General features: G+C 45.3%; 2 protein-coding genes across 6 annotated transcripts in view; one reads left to right on the top strand and one right to left on the bottom strand.

The window, feature by feature from the left end:
* Positions 1-1,333, top strand: part of unm_hu7910 (un-named hu7910) — a 36,660-nt gene extending 35,327 nt beyond the window's left edge. For all 5 annotated transcript variants that reach the window (XM_067251718.1, XM_067251717.1, XM_067251715.1 and 2 more), the window contains one exon: positions 78-1,333. In XM_067251718.1, the coding sequence (XP_067107819.1) occupies positions 78-228 (151 nt within the window). In that variant the 3' untranslated portion in view covers positions 229-1,333. The remainder of the gene's footprint in view (positions 1-77) is intronic.
* Positions 1,334-2,333: 1,000 nt separating this feature from the next.
* On the bottom strand, positions 2,334-5,734 carry LOC136957909 (clavesin-1-like). Its single transcript, XM_067252127.1, has 5 exons — positions 5,346-5,734; positions 5,003-5,177; positions 4,698-4,808; positions 4,079-4,302; positions 2,334-2,415 (listed from the first exon to the last, which is right to left on the bottom strand). Exons 1-5 carry the CDS (start codon positions 5,732-5,734, stop codon positions 2,334-2,336), a joined length of 981 nt encoding a protein of 326 aa, XP_067108228.1.
* Between the last annotated feature and the right edge of the window lie 20,592 nt (positions 5,735-26,326).

Here is a 26,326-nt window from a genome sequence, read left to right as displayed (position 1 = left end):
AACATACACACGCACACACATGCACACAAACACGCACACACATGCTGTAGTATGAAGTTAGATTTCTGTCTCCTCAGGGTTTGGGAGGAGGGGAAGGTGCTCATCTTTGATGACTCGTTTGAACATGAAGTGTGGCAGGACTCGGACAGCTACAGACTGATCTTCATCATAGATGTGTGGCACCCAGAGCTGAGCCAGCACCAGCGGAAGGTGCTCTCTCCCATCTAGACACCCGGAAGAGCTCCAGACCTGCACACTGCTACACACGCAGGCTTCAGGGCCTCTCTTGGCAGGGTGGGACAGGGGCATCTGGTCACTGTTAGGATGTCTCACAGCAGAGACTGGGACATCTGAGGCCTGGAGAGGAGCCCAGAGCCTGACTGTGTGTGTGTGTGTGTGTGTAGGTGTTTGTGTAGGGGTGTTTGTGTAGGGCAGTGTAGGGGTGTGTGGTAGTGTGTGCGTGTGTGTGTGTGGTGGTGTATGCGTGTGAACCTGCTTCCTGAAACGCCATGTTGCCAGCACCTGCTGGACGCACTGTGCTGCCTAGGGGCCATGCTGGAGAACCTACCACTTGGTGGATCACTCACTGACTGACTGCTTACTGACTGACTAGTTAGTGGCTGACTGGTTAGTTGCTGACTGGTTGCTAACTGACTGGTTGCTGACTGACTGGTTAGTGGCTGACTGGTTTCTGAGGTATCAGTAGATAATGTCAGCTTGGTTAGACCCAGCGAAAATAGGGCTTGTTTCTTCCTTAAGCACTGAGTCCAACCTAGGGTACATCGTCGGAGCTAGCAGGCACCTGCAGAACTGTACAGCCCATCGGTTCACACCCATACAACCCATAACCCCTGGATCCTGACCAGGTGGCTGTTAAACACAGCAGCAGGTTTAGGTTGGCCTGTCTAGTTTAGAAGCACCTGTTTAGACTCTCAGTATGGCCTCTCTATACATTATGAACCTTTTATCCATCATGCCAATTCTCTTTTGACCGTTACCAATAATGTGTTTTCTGTACGCTTACGTTGAGTATATAATGCCAAAATAGACACACAATGTATTTTTATGTTGAAGACAAAGTACATTATTCAATGTGCCTTGGGAGATGGACCAGAAAGTAGTGCTATCCCTGTCATGTCCAGATCCACTGCCTCACATCTTCGTCTATGTGCAGAAATCCAACCTGTCTCTGAACTCACTGTCCTGTAGGAACTGCTCAGCCTGTCACCATCCACTGGGTCTGATGTTTGTGTACATTTGTAATTAACACTGAATAATTGCACATCATCTGTACAGCTTTTTCACTTAAATAAAACATTACCAATGTCCAAAACTGTCATTCTGTAAATACAATGCACACACACTCACACATGTTTTTCCATCCTAATGGGGCCCCACAATTCCCTCCCATTCAAAATGGGGTTATCTCTAACAACTAAAACCTAACCTTGACCCGTAATGTAATTCCAACCCTGCCACTCTCTTCTCAACCCCCTTACCAAACCCTGAAAAAGGTATGTGGTTATGAAGCCCAGGAAAAGTAGTTAAACAAGAGAACACACACACAATAAACAGCACATGACACAGCTTGAAATGCTTTTCTATACATTCTTTTAAAGTGGAATCAAATCCATTGCTGTAGGATGGAGGTCATTGGTCTGTTGAGTAGCCCTGATGGAGAATATACAATCTTCAAATAAATTACGTTCATAAAAACAGCAACCCAGCCTACAGGAGGGGCCGTAGAATTTGGCATTCTGCTGCAGGGCTCTGGAACATTACAACATAAGAACTCTGTTTTCCTAGTGACAGTAATAATTATGTTCATCATACAGTAGTAGTAAGACAGACATGTTTCATCATTCTATGTTATCGGCTTCATGTACATCTGAACAGCTGGTATCTGATGGCTGAGGAGGGGGTTGAGTGAAAAGAAGTGTGTGTGTGTGTGTGTGTGTGTGAGACGGGGTGAGGTGTGTGAGTGTGTGTGTGTGACAGGAAGAGGAGTGTGTGAGACAGGGAGAGGGGTGAGGAGTGTGTGTGTGTGTGTGTGTGTGTGTGTGTGAGGCAGGGAGAGGAGTGAGTGTGTGTGAATGAGAGAAAGAAAGATAGGAGTGTGTGTGAGAGGGGGGGTGAGGAATGTGTGTGTGTGTGTGAGAGAGATAGGTGTGAAGAGGAGATACATCAGCTCATGAACACTATTTAGGTCCTCTAGATAGTCCAGATAGTCACCTGGCAAAGGTCTGAACAGTCAAGGCTGAGATGTGTGGTGTGTGTGTGTGTGTGTGAAAGCGTGTGATATTCCAGCTTCGTTATTGTGTATGTGATACATATCAGTCCAGGGCCAGAAGAGGCTGTGCAGTGTTGTCTCTGTCCTGTTGTCTTAGTGTCCCTGGCTCCACAGCGGACTGGGACCTGTAACATACACACACACAATGCTTTAATATCAAGAGGAGTCATAGTGCTTATTGCAGAGTAATACAAAAGCTGATCCATGTCAGTATCAGAGTGGACCAGACAACTCTGAGGACCAGACAGAATCCTGAGGACCAGACAACCCTGGGGACCAGACAGAATCCTGAGGGCCAGACAGAACCCTGAGGACCAGACAGAATCCTGAGGACCAGACAGAATCCTGAGGACCAGACAGAACCTTGCAAAGAAGAAAAGACTACATAGAAAATACTACGCTGTGATTGGAAGCTCAGACTGCTGCCACTGATTGGTGAGTTTGACCTGCCCCAGCTGGATATGGGGAGGATGAATCAGGATTGTTGTTGTTGTTAATCTGCTGTTGACTGAGACCCAGTTAATACCAGATACTCAGGAGCTTAGTGCTTAGCTTAGTGCTCCACACCCTCACCAGGCTGGCCTCCTTCACTCCTCTCCCTCCGTCCCTCTCTCCTCTCCCTCCCTGCCCTTACATCTACCTTCTCTCTCTTCTCCCTCTCTCCTCTTCCTCACTGCCCTCACCCGCTGCCCTGCCCTTCTTCCCTCTCTTCTCTCCTTTGTCCTCCTTCTGATCCTTCGTTTCTCTGGTGATGATGTGTACCACCGTCCGACAGGGATCTGAAACTGACCTTCTGACTACCATCTATGGTCCTAATACCGCAGATGCACTATATATATAGACCTCCTTCTACCCAAAATATGCTGTAGAAATCCCTGTCATTACAGCTGTTCAAGTGTTGGTTAAATTAAGAAAAGGAAGAAGTTTGTGTATTTATCTCGCCAGCCAACCAGCCAGCCAGTCCTAGTTTAGAATGTTCTGGCATGGCCCTGGTCTTCCATGACTCAGAGTGAGTGTGTGCACTTTTCTAATGGTCCATAAAGTAAGAAACATATGAAACACATGTATACACACTATGCCTAATGCCTCCCTCTAACCTCAGGACAATAGTGATTTACTGACATGTGTTTACTGACTGGAGGCAGGCTGGTTAATCATTCTGCCACTTCCGACAGCAGACGGTCATTACAGGACAAGAGGGACAGCTTGAGTCTGGACCCTCAACTGCTCTGCTCCTTACTAGCCTGCTCTAAGATGCTCTACTCTGCTCTATACTGCTTTACTTTTTACTGCTCTACTTTATTCTATTCTATACTCCTCTCCTCTTTTCTGCTCTATACTGCTTTTTACAGCTCTACTTTATTCTCCTCTGTACTATTTTTTTTGCTCTATACTGCTCTTCTTTTTTGCTCTAAACTTTTTACTGATCTACTTTATTGTACTCTATACAGCTATACTTTAATCTACTCTATACTGCTTTACTTTTTACTGATCTACTTTATTCTACTCTATACTCCTCTCCTCTATTCTTCTCTATACTGCTCTACTTTACACTGCTCTACTCTATACTACTGTATTTTTTTACAGTTCTATTTTATTCTGCTCTGATTATGCTGGTTCTCATTTTAGAGGTATGCTTGATTTAACTCTCCTCATGACAAGGGCACACCTCAGTTTACCCCTTCTTTCCTCCCTCACCTCTTCATATACCCGTTCTCTCCTCACCTCACCTCTTCATCTACCTCTTTTCTCCTCACCTCTTTGTCTACCCATTCTCTCCTCCCTCACCTCTTCATCTGCTCCTTCTCTCCTCCTCCAGGGTAGTTCTCTCGGACATGCAATGCATCATAGGTGAGGGTGTACTCGGTCTCGTCATGGTAGTCGGGCCCCAGTAGCGAGCGTGCCCAGATGCCCATGTCATAGGGAGGAAGTGTCCCACCAAACTCTGATGGCAGGCAGTCTGGCTGCAGGATCTGGTGCAGAGTGTTCAGGTTGTTACCATGGAGAAAGATCTGGTGGAGGAGGGAGGGAGAGACAGAAGGACCGAGAGGGAGAGAAGGAGGAAGGAAGAGAGATGGAGGGAGGAGAAGGAGAGGGATAAAATACACAGTACTGTTTAAATACACAAACCATTATTCCATAACATTGACTATGTGATTTTAAAATGAGGATTCAAGATCATGATAACTAAGCTACCAGGTGTCCTCTCTATGAAAGAAGCTGTTTTCTAATTGGCTCACTTGAAGTGACTTGAAACTTAAACCCCTTTCATCTCAGCATTCCCACCCCCTGACTCTGAGAAGCTAACTAAACATTCAAACAACTTTCACTGCTGCAGGCAGGGTGATAACTAGCTACTGCACTAAAGGTTTTACACATGAGATTTAGAGAAAGCAGGAAGAGTTACTCGTTTCCTGGTCTTGTCCTTGAGGAAGGGCTTAATGATGGTGTACATGGCATGGATGTACCACGGCTGGTTCACAAAGTGGATGCCTCCAAAGCGGGCAGGAAAGCTGTCCTGTGGAGAGCAGAGAAGAGATGACTGTCAGGATGATACACATATACATACCCCTGTCCCCTGGACAGGGCTCAGCCTACTTACAATAATTTAAAAGAGAAAGAAAGGAGACAGAGAGAGACAAGGATGGATGTGTTTCTGTGTGTGTTTTTGTGCGTTTGTTTGTGTGTTTGTGTGTGTGTGTACACGCCTACCTGTAGGCCTTCGATGGCCAGTTTGAGGATGTTGGGTGTGAGCTTGGAGGCCTGTTTGAAGGAAAAGTTACTCCAGTCGATGATGAGGATGAAGCCGTTGATCTGCAGCTCTGGGTTCTCTATCAGCACCTCCAGAGACAGCAGGATAGCCCGTAGGATGTCTGTGAACGAGTTCCTGGAGAGGGGAGGAGACACAGACAAGATTATCTGATACATTTTGTATTTAATTTAAGGGTAATATATTATCCTAGGTCACCATCTTATTTTTGATGGTCACTGATTTGTATTAGGTGCCCCCCCATCCCCCTCCTTCATAATCTTGGTTGTGGTTGTGAAGTCCTACCTGCCCTGGTCCCAGTTAGAGGCAAACAGGATGAGGATCTTGCGTCCGTGCTGGTCAGGCGTCTCCAGAACTCCTGGAAACCCATCCATCAGGGCCCGCTTGATCCCTGGGTCGTCCACCTTGAAGCTCTGGAACATGTCCAGGTTCTGCTGCCGGAACTGGAAGTACTGGGCCAGCAGGCGAAACGTCTCGGCCTGGTTGAACTTCCTGGCTCGCAGAAAGCGCAGGATGAAGTCATCGTCGGTCCTGAGGAAGCCGATGTCTGGCCTGGTGACAATCATGTCTCTGACCTGCTGGATGTCCTGGTGCAGCGTGTCCGGGTTCTCGTTCAGCTCCAGACGGGCCTTCTCCAGGCTGTCAGGACTCAGGCCTGTGTGAAGGTGAGTCATGGTTCTGGCAGCTTCCGCCTCTCTCAGTTCAGTCTCTCTGTCTGGGTCTAGGGAGGGTTCAGGACCTTATACTTAAGAAACAAATTTGGCTGCTGTCCTACTCCTGTGTAGTGTGGTCATCACGGCGTCTGTCTTCCTCCCTAGCCTGGGGTCAGGGGTCAGGGATGAAGGCAGCTCCTCCTTTGACCTCTAGCCTGCAAACAGAATGGATCAGAAACATGGGTCAGGGGGAATGTTCCTTTAATATATAGAATAGGACATTTCTTTCAAAAAGAAGCGGAATTATAGAGCTTTTCTTTTTTCTCAAAACAATAGAGTAGAACAAAAGAGTTTGAAATGTACAATATTATTACTCACAGAGACACACAGACCTACAGTAATAGCTCAAAGCATATCTGAGCATAAATTAAAATTACATTCATAATGACGTTTTCTCAAAAGCCAGTTGAACTGTCAGGAATTTATAAATCATTGTTCAAGGTTAACCAGGTAAAGAGTATCCCTAGCCTTCACCGCACCGTACCCCAGGACACTGGAGAGTTGGCACATTAACGAGGCTGACGTAGTCAATAAAGTCCAGTTATTCCCTACAGCTTCATAGTGATGGTCGACATGCATTAGTTCAGATAAATAGCTCGCATGTATCCGGGCTGCAGTCACCGCATGTTTGTCTATGTTCAGTTGTAATAATAATGATCTATGAAAAAGAGCTAACGCGAAGCGGATTTGGCTTTCTATATGATGTTTATATATCACTTGCGTCAGATGACGTCTCGCAGCCACCACCACCACCACCACCTGCCACCCGCACCAATAACCTGTCGTGTCCAAAAATGAAAAACAGGTACAGAAAATATAGAATATCGTCACGAATATTATACATGTTTAGAAAGACAAATGTTATACTCACACCCACACCTATCGGCACGCCCTGTAGAAACCTGCTAGGTGTACCGACGGAGCGTCTGGCCGCTCGGCACACATCGGCCTGTCATTTCACTGCTGGCGCGGACCATCGCACCAATTTGAGAATTTCTTTTTAAATAAAAACCTAAATACTCAGAAGAAAGATCACTGAAGACGATTCTGGACTGCTTTACATTCGATATGGCATCTGGTCCGTCTCAGGCTCGATCATCAAACCGGTCTAGAAGGATGCTCTGACCCATGAAAAGGACCGCTTGGCTGCCACGCGCGGCGCTACAGCTCCGGTGATGGTTGTGGAGCAGCGCATCACCGTCGGGACAGGATGAAGACGAGGCTGATTACACGGAGGAGGAGAGACGGAGATGGAGATTACTGACGGATGTCCTCGGAGATGTGATGAGAGATCACCGGAATAGTGCTCACACTTCATGCCAATGTAGACTGCGGTGCTGGAAGACATACAAAACGACTAATAATAATAATAGTTATAATAAATATTTTATAAAAAATATATATATTTTAATTATTATAATAGGCTACTGATGGCCTATACGTTGGTAATATTATTATTAGTAGTATCATAGTTTATAGGATTTGTATGAGATGTGTATTGTTAAAGGACGAGCAGGAATTGGACGCAGTACCCATCCAGTGTTCAGAAATGAACGCTCAGTGTAACAGGTCAAGGAATTACTAATATTTGTGCAACCTTTCATTTTTTATTTTGTGTATATGAGTTTATTTAACCAAAATCTTGGTTTCTTTTATGGTAGCTGTTGAGAGTATTGTTTGTTGTGTAAGCGGTAGTGATTGGAAGTTCGGATCATTTTACTGACTCGGTTCTTTGAATCTCGTTCAGTAAAAAGAACTAATCTTTTTTCGAGTAATAGGTTAATTTCAACAGGGTGGGGGGGGGGGGGGGGGGGGGGGGGGGTGTTGCTCAAATTTGTTAGCCAATTCCCTGGCCTAAATACGTCCACTGCAAACATTTATCATATTCATGTAGGCCTGCATGTAAACCAGAAGATACTATTTTAAAAGAAATTCCTGGATTAAAATAATGCATCATGATTCAAAATGGTCATTTCACACTAGCATTTAATTATCGCGGCAAACAATTACACTGCACTTAACTGTAAGTAAAGTACAAAAAAGTCAAAATAACAAAACCTGTAATTATTACTTGTGAACGAATATTATTCACTTCTTACTAAACCTAGTTGCATAATCAATTTATTTTTGCCCCCCTAAGGATCCGTCAATATTTGGACTACATAGACAAAGTCGGTGTCAAAAGTTTTGTCTTGGTAGCGATTGAGTTGCTTGTATTTTTATTTACGTTCCGTTGCACAGTTTAGGCTGAAATTCATTTTTTTGTGGCAAAAAGTGCCTTGTGTCAACGAAGGGAACTCAGTTTCAGCCTACTTCACAACGTCAGCACAAGTTAGCAACGACGCATGGATACAACGTGCATTGCTGTTGCACAGCAAGTATCAAATCGTGTCATGGTGTACTAGCAGCATTATACATTTAAGCAATTCAAGACTTGCATGTACAGTAAGTAATGTCACATTAAATAATGTATTTAAACTCCAGCTTGTGTGGTGCGTCGCTGTCTTCAATGCCACAGCCTAAACCTTATGTCAAAAGAAACTTTTTTAATTTCCGGCGCATTCAAACAATCCCCTCAGTGAAGTTTGGCTAGCATCAGCTTCTCCACGCAGGGTTAGGGTTAGGGTTAGACCCTAACTGACTGAGACCAAAAAGTCGCATTTGGGGGCATATTTTCAGTAGAGCTGTCCCCACTCAGTCGACTAGTCAATTTTCTGGTCGATATGCTCTTGGTCGATTAAGATTTTTTTAGTCGAGCTGCCGTATTGAAGTGTGAGATCTGATTCAGGGGGGTCAGATGGCTGAGCGGTTAGAGAATCGGGCTAGTAATCAGAAGGTTCCATTCCCGGCCGTGGAAAATGACGTTGTGTCCTTGGGCAAGGCACTTCACCCTACTTGCCTCGGGGGAATGTCCCTGTACTTACTGTAAGTCGCTCTGGATAAGAGCGTCTGCTAAATAACTAAATGATTCCCGCTTGTGTCATCATTGCTGAATTAACGAAATGTTCTACATAAATTGTAGATTATATTATTTAAGACAAATAAAGCAACTCTAAAAATATATAATATAAAAGAAAAGGTGTTACTGTTTTCCCTTTCGTTAATCTGCGGTTTGTTTTGGTTTGGTATTTTGCACACGGCACGAGCACAATTGGCTGCCGAACTACAAACTCTGCTATGGCTTACTATGTCGGTGTTATTAGTCAAAATGGCAAAGAAATCTGTGGTATGGCAGCATTTCATTAAAGTACATTTACAAAGTACCGGGTGTCTCGAAAAACGTTGAATGCAAACTCTGCCAACAACGGTTTATTTTTCATAGTTCAACGTCGAATATGATGTAGCCTACCACCTGAAAAACGTAAGTTGGCTTAGCCCTACTTTGCTCATGCTAACGCGCTGGGTTGAAAAATGAATATTCCTATAATAAGAATCACATCCAAATCGAATGACATTATCTTCTCCGGCCAAGACAACAACATCTTTCTCTGTTGCACCGTTCCCCACTCAGCTTCTACGTAAATTCACATGCTGCAAGTTTTCAGGCAGTGATAAGCGCGCTCTGATGATTTGCATGTTAAACAAACAATATTTTTAATTTGTAGTACATTGTAAGAGATACTAAATACCATCGGCATTCGGTTACAACAGGACGGTGATACGAGTCTTATTATTCGGCTATTAGCTGCTGAATCTGCAATATCCAGCAGCCATTGAGTCAGATCGGGAAAATGTTTTTACGTTTTTTATTTTTTATTTTATTTCGATTAGTCGATGTTCAGACGTTTTAGTCGAGTCTTGGTCGACCAAAGAAAATCTTAGTCGGGACAGTAAAGAATATATTGTGCTTAGTAAAGTTATGCATTGTGCTTATTAAAGTTCTGTTTTATGAACTTAGAAGTGTGCTCAGGCTTAAGCATTGGGTCTCACACTGGGTGTGGGAAGCAGGCTGTTCTTTGTTTCTCTATCTCTTCATTTTCAGAAACAACCTTGAAACCGGGTGGAGATGGCACCCGAGCAGGTGGGACGCGTATGCAAGAACAACTCCCAAATGCACGAGAGAACAAGCTCAACCCTTTTTTCATCTTTGTGTTTTAATTGGGTGTGCTTTGCCTTCGGCAAGGGCACAACCTTTGCTCTCTCACATATATATTATTGGGTGTGCTTTGCCTTCGGCAAGGGCACAACCTTTGTTCTCTCACATATATATTATTATTATTCTTTTTGCCCCCCTAAAACTCAGTCAATATTTGGCCTACATAGACAACGTAGGTGTCAAAAGTTTCGTCTTGGTAGCGATTGAGTTGCTTCTATTGGAATTTACGTTCCGTTGCATGGTTTGGGCTTAAGTTAAGTTTTTGTGGCGAAAAGTGAAGCTAACGGTGGCTAATTTGCTAGCCACAGTCACTGACGTTACTAACGTCACTACGTCACTAACGTCACGAAAACGCGTGACTACCTTTGGCAGAACATTCGTTTCGCATCTGTTAACTTGGGGGATAGCTAGGCTAACTATAGCTTTACTGCAAGGCAGCTGCAGAAACGCCACAAGCAAAGAGGCCAGGGTGATAACTATTTACTCATTTTACTTTGTGATATGACACACAATTGTGATGTGTAATGTACAGTATAAGCTGATATTATTAAGGAAGTACATCTACTTTCGGAAACAGTAGTCTACTATTTCACTGAAGTATTAGCATCATGACATTAGCCTGTGTTGCCCGGGCAACACATACTACAGTGGTCTATGATGTAGCGTTATCTGTTTTCAATCGTTAAAATAAACATTCCTCACATATACATTTTCGTTGTAGGATTTATTCTGACATTAGTAAACGATTTGTTGGTGAAATTACAATTACCTGTGGTTTCAAACCAGTGTAGCTCACTGCAACGCTGTAGCTTACGCGAGACACACTACAAAAACATCTACACTACACAGCTGTTTAGGAAGTCAAACAGCGACAGAACATGTTCGGCACTCCCCTTACTTAAATCAAAAGTCTATCTAACTACTAACCTGAACTTCATTGCCACAGCCTAAACGTTGTCAATCTGTTCATGAAAATAATTAATTTAATCTTATACCGTACAACGGAACGTTAAATCCAATTCAACCAACGGAATCGCTACCAAGACGAACACAGCAGTAGTCTAGTACTGTACCGTAGTAGTACAATTTACCGGGGCAGCTTCTCCACACAGGGCTAGATCGCATTTTGCGTTGTTACTGACAATGATCGCTACTAGTGAGCTTTTTATGAATGAGCTATTTTCCACTAAATAAATGTCAAGCTTATTTACGTTTTGGGGGGCGTATTTTCAGTTAGCAGATGGTACTGTTTGAATCGCGATTCCATCTTCTACTACCGGGTAACGTCGTAGAATAATCTTCAAAGGGGGTTCTTTATTAATGAATGAATGCAATGAGTAGGCTAAATGCCTGAAAATATTATGAGAAGGGAAAAACTTAAGATGACGTTTAAGTCATAGAGATTAGGTCAATTTTTACACCGGTCTGCCAAATGTATTCGTTTTGATTCAACGTTGAGGCTGCCTCTTGCAGGGGAAATGAGAAGACATCTATTTCATTCTACACTTCACTCGTATTTTCAGTTGTAAATGAGCAGCAAAAAAAAACGCTTTTAAATCTATGTAATCTTTATAAATAATAAGTATTCATTTTCATATAAAATATACAGAAATATCAGTTGTAAAAATGTCATTCAAAAACGGACCCCTGTGCAACCGACGCAAGCAAGCACACCCTACAATTTCCCCAGAAATTGTACCCTCTCTAGTTACACTGTATATTATATGCTGGGGCAGGGAAAGATAGCCAGTTGGACTTCGTGGACCAACCCAAACTCTGTGGCGGGTAGGGAAACTTAGACAACCCCAGAGCTCTGTACTTGTTGATTTCCAACTGCTGCATTAAAGCTGATATTATCAGACCTCTGCGACTCCACACCACTCTTTCTAGAACACAGATTTGTGTCATTGAATACCATGATTACATATTGGAATAGACACAAAGAATTTGAGTCCTTCAACTGGTGACCCCGACGCTGAAAAGAGGGAGTCCAGAGGGTTCCGGCCCGACCGACGGATCGGGAGAGAGACCCATACACCGGTACGAGGAGGCAGACGTAATCGACAGAGGCGCCTCAACATAAAAAAAGGTAAGCAGACACCTGTTAATTCAAAGTACTGCTATTCGGAACTGAGAACCAAATTTAGACGATTACTATGTTTCATCGTACCTAGTCAAATCAACAGTAGTGGGAAATCAACCGTTTTTATGATTCAAAATAGTTAAATTCCCTGAGGTTAAGTGTCCTCAAAGAAGTTAAGTGTCCTCAAAAGGGTTACAGTCCCTGAGGTTAAGTGTTCTCAAAGAAGTTAAGTGTCCTCAAAAGGGTTACAGTCCCTGAGGTTAAGTGTCCTCAAAACTGTTAAAGTCCCTGAGGTTAAGTGTCCTCAAAATAGTTAAATTCCCAGAGGTTAAGTGTCCTCAAAGAGGTTAAGTGTACTCAAAATTGTTAAAGTCCCTGAGGTTAAGTGTCCTCAAAATAGTTAGAGTCTCTAAACAAGTAATATTTGTGTGGAGTCAGATTGTGTTGACTAAAAATAGAGAGGAGTGTGGTGTGTCTTTTCTTCTTTGTCCTCTCCGGTACAAGAGGGTTACAGTCCCTGAACGAGTCATATTTGTGTGGAGTAAAATTGTGTTGAATAAAAATAGAGAGGAGTGTGGTGTGTTTCTTTGACCAAGAAGTTACAGAAATCCAGAGGAGAGATGGAGAAAGGTGGGGGCTAAAAGAGCCGTTACGTTGAGATCTTACAAAGGTTATCCCAGAGGGTATACCCCTGGTTTATAAATTGGTTCTAATACAATTGGAAGAGGTATACTAGAGCAAAATTAAGTGAATAGACGGTAAACGCTAACCAGCTGTGTTGGTCAAAGAATGGTTTGAGGAAATGTATGTGAAAAATTATGAAGAAGTGATTAGAAAGTTACATAAAAGATTGGTTTAGAGAGGATCATGGAAGGTTATGAAATGAAACAAGAGAACGTTTTGTGGATGTGAAGAGGTGATTGGTTTAAACACTGATGTTTTGAAGAGGAAACTATGAATATACTTTGAGGGTATATGGGATAACATTTTAAGTCAAAATATGAAAATCTAGGGGTTTTAAGAGTTTTGATAAAGGTATTTGATGTAATTTGGTTAAAAATGAGAAAGAGAAAATAACAAAATGTATTTTTATTTGGAGTTTAATTGTAATTTGGTTTTAAGTTTTATCATTCGTCATTTAGCAGACGCTTTTATCCAAAGCGACTTCCAAGAGAGAGCTTTACAAAGTGCATAGGTCACTGATCATAACAACAAGATAGCCACAAAACATTGCGAGTAGCCAAAACATGAAGCACACATTGTGACCAACCAAAATAAGTGCCAAAGGGAAGAACCATAAGAGCATGTAGTTAAACAAGTTACAATTAAACAACATGAACCGCTATAAGTGCAAGTGTACCTGTGGAAAAAATAAGCAACAATAATAAAAACAATATATCACAGCGAGTACAAAATTTTTTAATCAGTTACCACTAACCACAAGAGCAACAAGTCTCTGAGCAAGAGTCATTGTGATCCTTGAGGAAACTAACATTGGGTCAAGCGAACCATTCCTAAGTACCGTTGTACTCCCGGAACAAGTGCGTCTTGAGCCTTTTCTTGAAGGTGGAGAGACAGTCAGTGTCTCTGATGGAGGTGGGGAGTTTATTCCACCACTGGGGGGCCAGACAGGAGAAGAGCTTGTGTTGGGACCGGGCGGTCTTGAGCAGTGGGACCACCAGGTGGTTGTCTGAAGAAGACCGTAGGTGACGGGTGGGGGTGTAAGGCTGCAGGAGAGACTTAATGTAGACGGGTGCAGTCCCGTTCACTGCTCGGAAGGTCAATGCCAGGGTCTTGAATCTTATACGGGCCATGATAGGGAGTCAGGTGGCTGAGCGGTTAGAGAATCGGGCTAGTAATCAGAAGGTCGCTGGTTCGATTCCCGGCCGTGTCAAATGACGTTGTGTCCTTGGGCAAGGCACTTCACCCTACTTGCCTCGAGGGGGAATGTCCCTGTACTTACTGTAAGTCGCTCTGGATAAGAGCGTCTGCTAAATGACTAAATGTAAATGTAAATGATAGGTAGCCAGTGGAGAGAGATGAGGAGCGGGGTAACATGGGAGCGTCTGGGTAGATTGTAGACCAGGCGGGCCGCTGCGTTCTGAATCCTCTGAAGAGGGCGGGTTGCACATGCTGGGAGACCAGCGAGCAGCGAGTTTTGCGAGTTTTATCAGAGCCTGGCATACTGTTTGGGATAAACAGTTAGGCTGTGATAATGTTGTATTAATAAATGGTATTAGTGCATGAAGAGGGTTATTATAACATTCAGTTCTGAAATAATTTGGGAAGACTCATCAAGTCTGATAAATTGTGGTTATGATGCTTTTTCTATTTGTTTTGAATTTATTTTATTTTATTACAATTCTAAAAGCTTGGCTAAAAGTTGTATGTATGTGGTGAAGGGGGCCTGTGAGTATGTCCAGGTCTGCCGTGGATACATGGATGTCAAATGTCCACTCTGCGGAGTGACGGTGGGTTTTCCCCTATAACATCATTAGGGTTTTCCCACTATGTCCAGTGTGTCCTCACCACTTGGCCATAACGCTGCATAGTGTCATCATTATTGTTGATTTGAATGTCAACATTGTGTAATCAGCCAAGACCCTGCCCCACCTGCCCCAATACATCATCAGATGTTCGGGGAAGCCTGTTGTATATTTATGGACCTTGCACGCCCTAAGGGTGCTGGGGAAAGGAAGTACGTGGTACCACTGGAGCATGTGTTGTGCTGCTCCAGAATCCAGTCATACGTTGCAGGAGTTGGTGGAGAAGGGCCAGGAGGGCCAGTGAACCGTTTGCTATTGCTACGAATGTGAGAGTCCGGAAAAGAGGGTTACGACTAGGTCAAGAGTGATACTGCTTGACCACACTAGAATTGTACTGGACTAAGAAGGTTTCCGCTATTTTACTTAAGAGTGTGCTATATCAATATCAACATGATTGTTGCTGTATCCCGTGTATCAGCCAAGATAAGTGCAACCAGATCATTGTCTCGGCTGTGGAGAACCCAAAGACGGGGTTCCAAATGCCGTTGCTGTGGCTGGCTGACCAGGACGAGGAGACGGTGGTTGGTCCGGGCTATGTTGATTGATCTCTGGTGTTTTCAGATATCAAAAGAGGGATTAAAGAATATATTGTGCTTAGTAAAGTTATCTCTTCATTTTCAGAAACAACCTTGAAACCGGGTGGAGAGGGCACCCGAGCAGGTGGGACGCGTAGTGAAGGATTCTAAATCTTTGTGTCTATTCCAATATGTAATGATAGTATTCAATGACACAAATCTGTGTTCTAGAAAGAGTGGTCTGGAGTCGCAGAGGTCCGATAATATCAGCTTTAATGCAGCAGTTGGAAATCAACAAGTACAGAGCTCTGGGGTTGTCTACGTTTCCCTACCCGCAACAGAGTTTGGGCTGGTTCACGAAGTCCAACTGGCTATCTTTCCCTCCCCAGCATATAATATACAGTGCAATTAAAACAGAAAGATGAAAAGAGGGTTGAGCTTGTTCTCTCGTGCATCAGGGAGTTGTTCTTGCCTCTGCGTCCCACCTGCTCGGGTGCCATCTCCACCCAGATCCAAGGTTGTTTCTGAAACTGAAAAGATAGAGACACAAAGAACAGCCTGCTTCCCACACTCAGTGTGAGACCCAATGTTTAAGCCTGAGCACACTTCTAAGTTCATAACTTTAATAAGCACAATGCATAACTTTAATAAGCACAATACATAACTTTAAGACATGCCTCCTTCATAAATCCTGTTGTTATATTCACTCGTGCACAGTGCCCGTGATGCATTCAGTGATTAAAATGCCACACATATTAATAACTGGGATCATAGTTAGTGCCGTGTCTGATATGCAGCTGGTGATTACAGTTCTAGAATATGTGTTGTAATGTATTATACATTCTTTAATCCCTCTTTTGATCTCTGAAAACACCAGAGATCAATCAACATAGCCCGGACCAACCACCGCCTCCTCGTCCTGGTCAGCCAGCCCCAGCAACGGCATTTGGAACCCCTTCGTCGGGTTCTCCACAGCCGAGACAATGATCCTGTTACACAGGGACCTGATACATGGGATACAGCAACAGTCATGTTGATATTGATATAGCACACTCTTAAGTAAAATAGCGGAAACCTTCTTAGTCCAGTACAATTCTAGTGTGGTCAAGCAGTATCACTCTTGGCCTAGTCGTAACCCTCTTTTCCGGACTCTCACATTCGTAGCAATAGCAAAAGGTTCACTGGCCCTTCTCCACCAACTCCTGCAACGTACAACTGGATTCTGGAGCAGCACAACACATGCTCCAGTGGTACCACGTACTTCCTTTCCCCAGCACCCTTAGGGCGTGCAAGGTTCTCGCGATGACCTTGAATGGTCCTGTCCATAAATGTACAACAGGCTTTCCCGAACATCTGATGATGTATTGGGGCAGGTGGGACAGGGTCTTCAAGGGGAAGGGGGGGGCAGACCACTCATAGGTCTGATGAGGCATAGGGGCAGATGGGGCAGGGTCTCCAGGGGAATGGGGCCTTAGAACAGGGGTTAGGTAGTCAGACCCGCCGGTCTGACTCGTCCTGAAGCAGAAAAGAGTTACAGTCCCAGCATCACCTTATCTCCCATGATCCATGATCAAGCAGTAACTGAGTCAAATGAGATGCGAACAGTCGAACACCAATGATTAAACACAGATATTGAAATCAAGAACCCATTTAAGGATTTAAAGTGGATATTTTTAAAGTTCAAATAAATCCCTCCTTTCACACCCTTTTAGGGTGTGACAACAAACACAAATTTAAAAATATCCCATTACTGATTACACAATGTTGGCATACAAATCAACAATAATGATGAGACTATGCAGCGTTATGGCCAAGTGGTGAGGACACACTGGACACAGTGGGAAAACCCTAATGATGTTATAGGGGAAAACCCACCGTCACTCCACAGAGTGGACATTCGACATCCATGTATCCACGGCAGACCTGGACATGCTCACAGGCCCCCTTCACCACATACATACAACTTCAGCCAAGCTTTTAGAATTGTAATAAAATAAAATAAATTCGAAACAAATAGAAAAACCAGAAATTAGACAGGATATTTTAAAGATTTCATAAGATCCCTCCTTTCATTGATAACTTTAATCAATACCCAATCTCCTCGTTTGACTCCTCCACTCTTTGGTTTACTGCTTCACCTGGAACAGAATTTAGCAGAAGACATCTCTTTTCTAGTTAGCATTTTTTATAAAATTGGTTAACCATTTGATTCGCCTCTTCATCATGCTATGTGAAAGGTTTAAGTTGTGGTATTACATATGATCTCCAATAAATCAATTCAAATGGTGTTATGCATCTGGTATAGGACTGGGAAAGACTTCAATTCACATAGTAAACATACTGTATCTATAATTACCAGGCAGTATTGACCCTTCAGTTTTCTTATTGTTGAGCAAACACATGTAACAGCATCTAATAAGACCATACATCATCATTTGATATTCAACTCCTATTATTCATGCCTAGAAATTACAATCTGTTTCTTTGTTCCCTTCTTTAGAAAATCAACTGTTAGTCTAATTTCTTTCACTCCAAAAAACCTTTTCTGTCTTTTAAAACAGTTAAGTTTAAGACCAATATTGTTTTAGATTCTCTATTTTACCAAATCACAGCTCTTTTTATCAAAGATATGATCAAAGCAATTTTCATTATGCCAAACCAGAATCCGTATGCTTCTTAAATGAAATATAAACCAAATCATGTTCTTAATGTAGCTATTAACCAAACATTTTTCCCAACTATATTTTCTATAAAGGTCAGATAGGTAGAACTTCATAACTCGTTTTGCTGCAGTTCAAAACGAGCCAATTAGCTCAAACCATCATAACCACAATTTATCAGACTTGATGAGTCTTCCCAAATTATTTCAGAACTGAATGTTATAATAACCCTCTTCATAATACAACATTATCACAGCCTAACTGTTTACATTTACATTTACATTTATTCATTTAGCAGACGCTTTTATCCAAAGCGACTTCCAAGAGAGAGCTTTACAAAGTGCATAGGTCACTGATCATAACAACAAGATAGCCAAAAAACATCGCGAGTAGCCAAAACATGAAGCACACATTGTGAACAACCAAAGTAAGTGCCAAAGGGAAGAACCATAAGAGTTTATCCCAAACAGTATGCCAGGCTCTGATAAAACTCTCAAATAAAACTTAAAACCAAATTACAATTAAACTCCTAATAAAAGTACATTTAGTTTTTTTCTCTTTCTCATTTTTAACCAAATTACATCTAATACCTTTATCAAAACTCTTAAAAACCCTAGATTTTACTATTTTGACTTAAAATGTTATCCCATATACCTTCAAAGTATATTCATAGTTTCCTCTTCAAAACATCAGTGTTTAAACCAATCATCTCTTCACATCCACAAAACGTTCTTGTTTTATTTCATAACCTTCCATGATCCTCTCTAAACCAATCCTTTATGTAACTTTCCAATTGCTTCCTCATAATTTTTCACATACATTTCCTCAAACCATTCTTTGACCAACACAGCTGTTTAGCGTTTACCGTCTATTCACTTAATTTTGCTCTAGTATAACTCTTCCAATTGTATTAGAACCAATTTATAAACCAGGGGTATACCCTCTGGGATCACCTTTGTAACATCTCAACGTAACTGACTCTTTTAGCCCCCACCCTTCTCCAACTCTCCTCTGGATTTCTTTAACTTCTTGGTCAAAGGAAAAAACACACCACACTCCTCTCTATTTTTATTAAACTCAATCTGACTCCACACAAATAGACAGTGTTCAGGGATTCTAACCCTTGGAGAGGACTCTAACCTCCCTCTGGACAAAGACAACAAGTTCAGGGACTCTAACCCTTGGAGAGGACTCTAACCTCCCCTTGGACAAAGACAACGAGTTCAGGGACTCTAACCCCTGGAGAGGACTCTAACCTCCCCTTGGACAAGGACAACGAGTTTAGGGACTCTAACCCCTGGAGAGGACTCTAACCTCCCCTTGGACAAGACAACGAATTTAGGGACTCTAACCCCTGGAGAGGACTCTAACCTCCCCTTGGACAAGACAACGAGTTTAGGGACTCTAACCCCTGGAGAGGACTCTAACCTCCCCTTGGACAAGACAACGAGTTTAGGGACTCTAACCCCTGGAGAGGACTCTAACCTCCCCTTGGACAAGACAACGAGTTTAGGGACTCTAACCCCTGGAGAGGACTCTAACCACCCCTTGGACAAGACAACGAGTTTAGGGACTCTAACCCCTGGAGAGGACTCTAACCTCCCCTTGGACAAGACAACGAGTTTAGGGACTCTAACCCCTGGAGAGGACTCTAACCTCCCCTTGGACAAGACAACGAATTTAGGGACTCTAACCCCTGGAGAGGACTCTAACCGCCCCTTGGACAGGGACAACGAATTTAGGGACTCTAACCCCTGGAGAGGACTCTAACCTCCCCTTGGACAAGGACAACGAGTTTAGGGACTCTAACCCCTGGAGAGGACTCTAACCTCCCCTTGGACAAGACAACGAATTTAGGGACTCTAACCCCTGGAGAGGACTCTAACCTCCCCTTGGACAAGACAACGAATTTAGGGACTCTAACCCCTGGAGAGGACTCTAACCTCCCCTTGGACAAGACAACGAATTTAGGGACTCTAACCCCTGGAGAGGACTCTAACCTCCCCTTGGACAAGGACAACGAATTTAGGGACTAACCCCTGGAGAGGACTCTTACCTCCCCTTGGACAAGGACAACGAGTTTAGGGACTCTAACCCCTGGAGAGGACTCTTACCTCCCCTTGGACAAGACAACGAATTTAGGGACTCTAACCCCTGGAGAGGACTCTAACCTCCCCTTGGACAAGACAACGAATTTAGGGACTCTAACCCCTGGAGAGGACTCTAACCTCCCCTTGGACAAGACAACGAATTTAGGGACTCTAACCCCTGGAGAGGACTCTAACCTCCCCTTGGACAAGGACAACGAGTTTAGGGACTCTAACCCCTGGAGAGGACTCTAACCTCCCCTTGGACAAGGACAACGAGTTTAGGGACTCTAACCCCTGGAGAGGACTCTAACCTCCCCTTGGACAAGGACAACGAATTTAGGGACTAACCCCTGGAGAGGACTCTAACCTCCCCTTGGACAAGACAACGAATTTAGGGACTCTAACCCCTGGAGAGGACTCTAACCTCCCCTTGGACAAGGACAACGAGTTTAGGGACTCTAACCCCTGGAGAGGACTCTAACCTCCCCTTGGACAAGGACAACGAATTTAGGGACTCTAACCCCTGGAGAGGACTCTAACCTCCCCTTGGACAAGGACAACGAGTTTAGGGACTCTAACCCCTGGAGAGGACTCTTACCTCCCCTTGGACAAGACAACGAATTTAGGGACTCTAACCCCTGGAGAGGACTCTAACCTCCCCTTGGACAAGACAACGAATTTAGGGACTCTAACCCCTGGAGAGGACTCTAACCTCCCCTTGGACAAGACAACGAATTTAGGGACTCTAACCCCTGGAGAGGACTCTAACCTCCCCTTGGACAAGGACAACGAGTTTAGGGACTCTAACCCCTGGAGAGGACTCTAACCTCCCCTTGGACAAGGACAACGAATTTAGGGACTAACCCCTGGAGAGGACTCTAACCTCCCCTTGGACAAGACAACGAATTTAGGGACTCTAACCCCTGGAGAGGACTCTAACCTCCCCTTGGACAAGGACAACGAGTTTAGGGACTCTAACCCCTGGAGAGGACTCTAACCACCCCTTGGACAAGGACAACGAATTTAGGGACTCTAACCCCTGGAGAGGACTCTAACCTCCCCTTGGACAAGACAACGAGTTTAGGGACTCTAACCCCTGGAGAGGACTCTAACCTCCCCTTGGACAAGGACAAAACACAAAAACGGTTGATTTCCCACCACTGTTGGTTTGACTAGGTACGATGAAACATAGTAATCGTCTAAATTTGGTTCTCAGTTCCGAATATCAGTACTTTGAATTAACAGGTGTCTGCTTTTTACCTTTTACCTTTTTTTATGTTGAGGCCTCTGACGATTACGTCTGTCTCCTCGCACCGGTGTATGGGTCTCTCCCCCGATCCGTCGGTCGGGCCGGAACCCTCTGGACTCCCTCTTTTCAGCGTCGGGGTCACCATTTGAAGGATTCTAAATCTTTGTGTCTATTCCAATATGTAATGATAGTATTCAATGACACAAATCTGTGTTCTAGAAAGAGTGGTCTGGAGTCGCAGAGGTCCGATAATATCAGCTTTAATGCAGCAGTTGGAAATCAACAAGTACAGAGCTCTGGGGTTGTCTACGTTTCCCTACCCGCAACAGAGTTTGGGCTGGTTCACGAAGTCCAACTGGCTATCTTTCCCTCCCCAGCATATAATATACATTTACATTTACATTTACATTTAGTCATTTAGCAGACGCTCTTATCCAGAGCGACTTACAGTAAGTACAGGGACATTCCCCCGAGGCAAGTAGGGTGAAGTGCCTTGCCCAAGGACACAACGTGTCCTTGGGCAAGGATTACTAGCCCGCTTCCCTAACCGCTCAGCCACCTGACTCCCTTATATACAGTGCAATTAAAACAGAAAGATGAAAAGAGGGTTGAGCTTGTTCTCTCGTGCATCAGGGAGTTGTTCTTGCCTCCGCGTCCCACCTGCTCGGGTGCCATCTCCACCCAGATTCAAGGTTGTTTCTGAAACTGAAAAGATAGAGACACAAAGAACAGCCTGCTTCCCACACTCAGTGTGAGACCCAATGTTTAAGCCTGAGCACACTTCTAAGTTCATAACTTTAATAAGCACAATGCATAACTTTAATAAGCACAATACATAACTTTAAGACATGCCTCCTTCATAAATCCTGTTGTTATATTCACTCGTGCACAGTGCCCGTGATGCATTCAGTGATTAAAATGCCACACATATTAATAACTGGGATCATAGTTAGTGCCGTGTCTGATATGCAGCTGGTGATTACAGTTCTAGAATATGTGTTGTAATGTATTATACATTCTTTAGTAGGCAAGAACAACTTCCTAATGCACGAGAGAACAAGCTCAACCCTTTTTTCATCTTTGTGTTTTAATTACACTGTATATTATATGCTGGGGCAGGGAAAGATAGCCAGTTGGACTTCGTGAACCAACCCAAACTCTGTTGCGGGTAGGGAAACTTAGACAACCCCAGAGCTCTGTACTTGTTGATTTCCAACTGCTGCATTAAAGCTGATATTATCTAACCTCTGTGACTCCAGACCACTCTTTCTAGAACACAGATTTGTGTCATTGAATACCATCATTACATATTGGAATAGACACAAAGAATTTGAGTCCTTCAACAGCCCTAATTTTCAGTTAGCAGATGGTACTGTTTGAATCGCGATTCCATCGGAAAAATACTGACGGTGACAACGTTGTTAGAATAGCTTGTCTCAAAGGGGGTTCAGCTTGTTTCATATTAAATGGACCCATTTGCAACCGACGCAAGCAAGCACACCCTACAATTTCCCCAGAAATTGTACCCTCTATAGTTTTTGTTACATTTTGTTACATTTTGTTTAGATAAGGAGGGGGGGGGGGCTCCCTCCACATCCACCACCAGATGCCACTGTAGAGCATAATGACACCGCGAATACGGACGTTTATCATCATTATTATTTTGTATTATTTTTAAGAGGCCCCTGATTGGTCGAGGCCCCGAGCTAAAGCCCAGGTAAGTGTCACGGGGACCACATTCAGTACCCTATTAAAAGAACTAGCTACAGGTGTGTAGCAGGGAAGCACCCAGCTGCCCGCAATTAACCTGGGGATTGGGAGGGTTTTTAAACTCAGATCACCGTCAGTCAAGGAGCGCGGGACTGGAAGGGGAGAGAGGACTGGAAGCGGAGAGAGGACTGGAAGCGGAGAGAGGACTGGAAGCGGGGAGAGGAACTGGAAGCGGGGAGAGGAACTGGAAGCGGGGAGAGGAACTGGGAGAAGCAAGGGACTGCAACACAGCGCGCACGGAGGCTGACATTCGCCAGAGCTGAGTACTGTGAATCCTATTCAGTCGGATTGTGGAGCGCGCTGCCCGGACTGCCTATCCCACTTATACACCTGAGTTTGAAGTTTTCGCCACGGTTGTATTACACTGGTTCACGTGAGTTCATTGTGTGGTGTGCCCATGTTCCACTGCTTTGAAAATGACGCCATTCATGCACTAACTAAAACACCCTACAGTCCCGGGTGGCGGGCTGCATGTAGCCTGCGTAGGCGATAGGATCACATCCAGTGTGTGCCTGTAATCAGTCTGTCTATTTAAGCAGTCTCCGGATATCCCCCCCCCCGATGGAGGAGGCAAGTACCGGTGGCCACCAGTTGAACCAGGTTACCCTACCTCCTGCCTGAACCTCTTGAGGCGATCAACATCAAGGACTTTCTTTTTTTAATAAAAATAAAAATAATACCCTTTACATCTTGATTCTCAGAGTACTGGTATCTTTGGAGGGGGAAATACGGTTTGCTCCTCAGAGTAGGGAGTAGACTAAGTGGAGGCACCACCTGTGACAAGTGGCGTAGTCGGCAGGATTAACTTTGAGTTGAGCAACCGTAACCCTCCAAAATGGCGGATGACGAGGCACCCGCAGCACACCCCCAAGTGATGCCTGTCTTCATGGGAGCACCATGGGCACAGAGGTTTGGAGGAAAAGGGTCGGAACTAAGTCTCCAAGAATGGAAGTCCCAGACTGAATACCTGGCCGGCTTGCAGGGGCTGAGTGAACAGCAGAGGTTACAGTTTGTACTGGGGTCTCTCGAGGGCGAAGCCAAACGTGAAGTCCAGGCAGCACCAGAAGACCAACGCAACAACTCAAATGCTGTGTTCGACTTCTTGGCTGGGCTCTATGGCGACCACACCTCGGTGGCCACTCTGAGGGCCCAGTTCTTCACATGTAAGCAAGGGCCCAGACAATCACTCCGTTCCTTTGTGTTACAGATGCGTGAGCTGTTCACCCGGATACAAGGACGGCGCGACCATGGCCTTGGCGGTGGAGACACCCTGTTGCGGGACTAGTTCCTCATGGGGCTCTGTAACACCAACATTCGCCAGAGCTTGCGACTGCAGCTCCGTCGTGACCCAAACTTGACCTTCGAAGACCTCCGGAGAGAGGCCATGGCCCTGGAATTAGACCATTCGGAGACGGCTGACCAACCTACATGCCTGGCTACCAGCAGCGCCTGCGCCCCTGCCCCTCCTACGGCCGACTGGAAGCGGGAAGTGCATGCTGAAGTCATGAAAGAGGTGAAGGAACAGATGGCTGAAATGTCTAAAACCTTCCTAGAAGAGTTACGCCGGGGTCAGTCCAGCCACCAGCCTGGCAAACCCCCCCTGCCCCGTGAGTGCTCTTACTCGGATGGCAGCCGGGAGCCACCACGGCGTCCGGGTCGGGCGGCCGGACCAAGGTTCCAGTGGGATGACCAGGGACGACCAGTCTGCAACAGTTGTGGGGAATCAGGCCACATTAGCTGCCAGTGTGGTCCTGGGCCTCGTCGGGGGTCACAAGGGGATTTTTAGCTTTACCGGTCACTGTGGGTCAAGTGGCCGGGACCCTTCCAACTGGCCCTCCCTCTCCCCCTAGAAACAGCCTGATTGGACAGTGCCCCATCATCGATGTACAGGTCAGGGGTAAGAAGATCAGATGCTTGGTCGACACTGGGTCTGATGACTGAATGTCATCTCCGCTTGCTGGGAGGATCTGTTCAAAACCCAACCTACCCAAACACTCCAGCCCACAGAGGGACAGCAGTGGGAACGCATCTTCGCAGATTGCCGTAGGATCCACGCGGCCAAGACCCAGTGGGACCAGGAAGACACCGGCCGGGTGGCCTGCCATTATGCCCTTTCCATACCAGCCCAGAGTGAAGCCATAGTCTGGGCCAGGTTGCCAGCCCGGGCCTATGGACCGGACAACTGGGTCACAGTGGAGCCACACCCGGAATGCCAGACGACTGAGGTGGCACGAGGCCTTGCTACTGTACGCCGTGGTCGAGTTCCGGTGAGAGTGCGGAATGCCAGGCCATACCCAGTCAACCTCCATCGCCATCAAGGTCTGGCCCGAGTCACAGCGGTGGGTCCCCAACAAATAAGAGAAGGCGGTGAGGTCCGCTTTAATCAAGTCAGCTGTGGGGTGGTCGAGGTTGACATCAGCCAGACAGGCCACCAGATAGGCACCCCCAGGGCGGCCATGCCTGAACATCTCACTGGTAGGTCACTACGGGGGGATGGTCTGGATGAAGACCAGCAGCACCAGCTCCAACGCTTCCTCACTAAATGGCAGCATGTGTTCTCCACCCATGAGGAGGATTATGGATGTACTAACGTCGTCAGACACCAGATTCCCACGGGGGATGCGGCGCCGAGCCGGGAGCGATATCGCCCAGTACCACCTACCCTGTATCAGGAAGTCTGCATGTTATTGCGAGGGATGTTGGACGGAGGCATCGTTCGCGAAAGCAGCAGTCCCTGGGCAGCACCCATAGTACTTGTACAAAAGAAGACTGGGGCCTGGAGGTTCTGTGTAGACTACCGAAAGCTGAACAGCGTGACTAAGAAGGATGCTTTCCCCTTACCACGGATAGAAGACTCCCTCACCGGTTTGACACAGACTGCCTGGTACTCCACTTTGGACCTGGCCAGTGGATATTGGCAGGTCCAGGTAGAGGCAAGCGACCGAGAGAAGACTGCCTTCACCACCCCTTTCGGCCTGTTTGAGTGGGACCGGATGCCCTTTGGCCTCTGCAACGCCCCAGCAACCTTCCAAAGGCTGATGCAGCGATGTTTGGGCGGTCAGTTGGTCGACTCCACCCTGGTATACCTGGACAATGTTACAGTGTTCTCCCCGGATTTCTCCTCCCACCTGAACCATCTGGAACAAGTGCTGCAGGCCATGGAGAAGTACGGCCTAAAACTGCGGCCGGAGAAGTGCCAGCTGTTCCAGAAGGAGGTTAAGTTCCTGGGCCATCGCGTCAGTTCCAAAGGAATCTCCCCTGACCCATAAAAACTATCGGCGGTACAAGACTGGGAACCTCCTAAGACCATCCGACAGGTGAGGTCCTTCCTGGGCTTTGTGGGATACTACAGGCGCTTTATTAAGGATTTCTCTAAAATCGCTAAACCCCTGAACGGACTCCTGGTAGGCACAGGGCGCCCTCGTGGTTGGGGATCCCCCTCTGTGGCCTGGAGCCCTGAGTGCGACGCCGCTTTTCAAAGACTCAAGCAAGAGCTGTTGCAGTCCCCCATCCTTGCATATGCAGACTTTTCACAACCCTTTAT

The sequence above is a fragment of the Osmerus mordax genome, chromosome 15 (assembly GCF_038355195.1).
Source record: "Osmerus mordax isolate fOsmMor3 chromosome 15, fOsmMor3.pri, whole genome shotgun sequence".
NCBI lineage: Eukaryota > Metazoa > Chordata > Actinopteri > Osmeriformes > Osmeridae > Osmerus > Osmerus mordax.
Note: the sequence above shows the minus strand (reverse complement) of the source record. Positions and strands in the feature narration are given on the sequence as shown.

What these genes read in the sequence shown, in the direction of transcription:
- LOC136957909 (XM_067252127.1), bottom strand. Translation starts at nt 5,734, where the DNA reads ATGACTCACCTTCACACAGGCCTGAGTCCTGACAGCCTGGAGAAGGCC. An exon ending in TCTAACTGGGACCAGGGCAG is followed by an intron (nt 5,178 to 5,345) that starts GTAGGACTTCAC and finishes TCCCCTCTCCAG; the next exon opens with GAACTCGTTCACAGACATCC. An exon ending in AGGACAAGACCAGGAAACGA is followed by an intron (nt 4,303 to 4,697) that starts GTAACTCTTCCT and finishes CTCCTCCACCAG; the next exon opens with ATCTTTCTCCATGGTAACAA.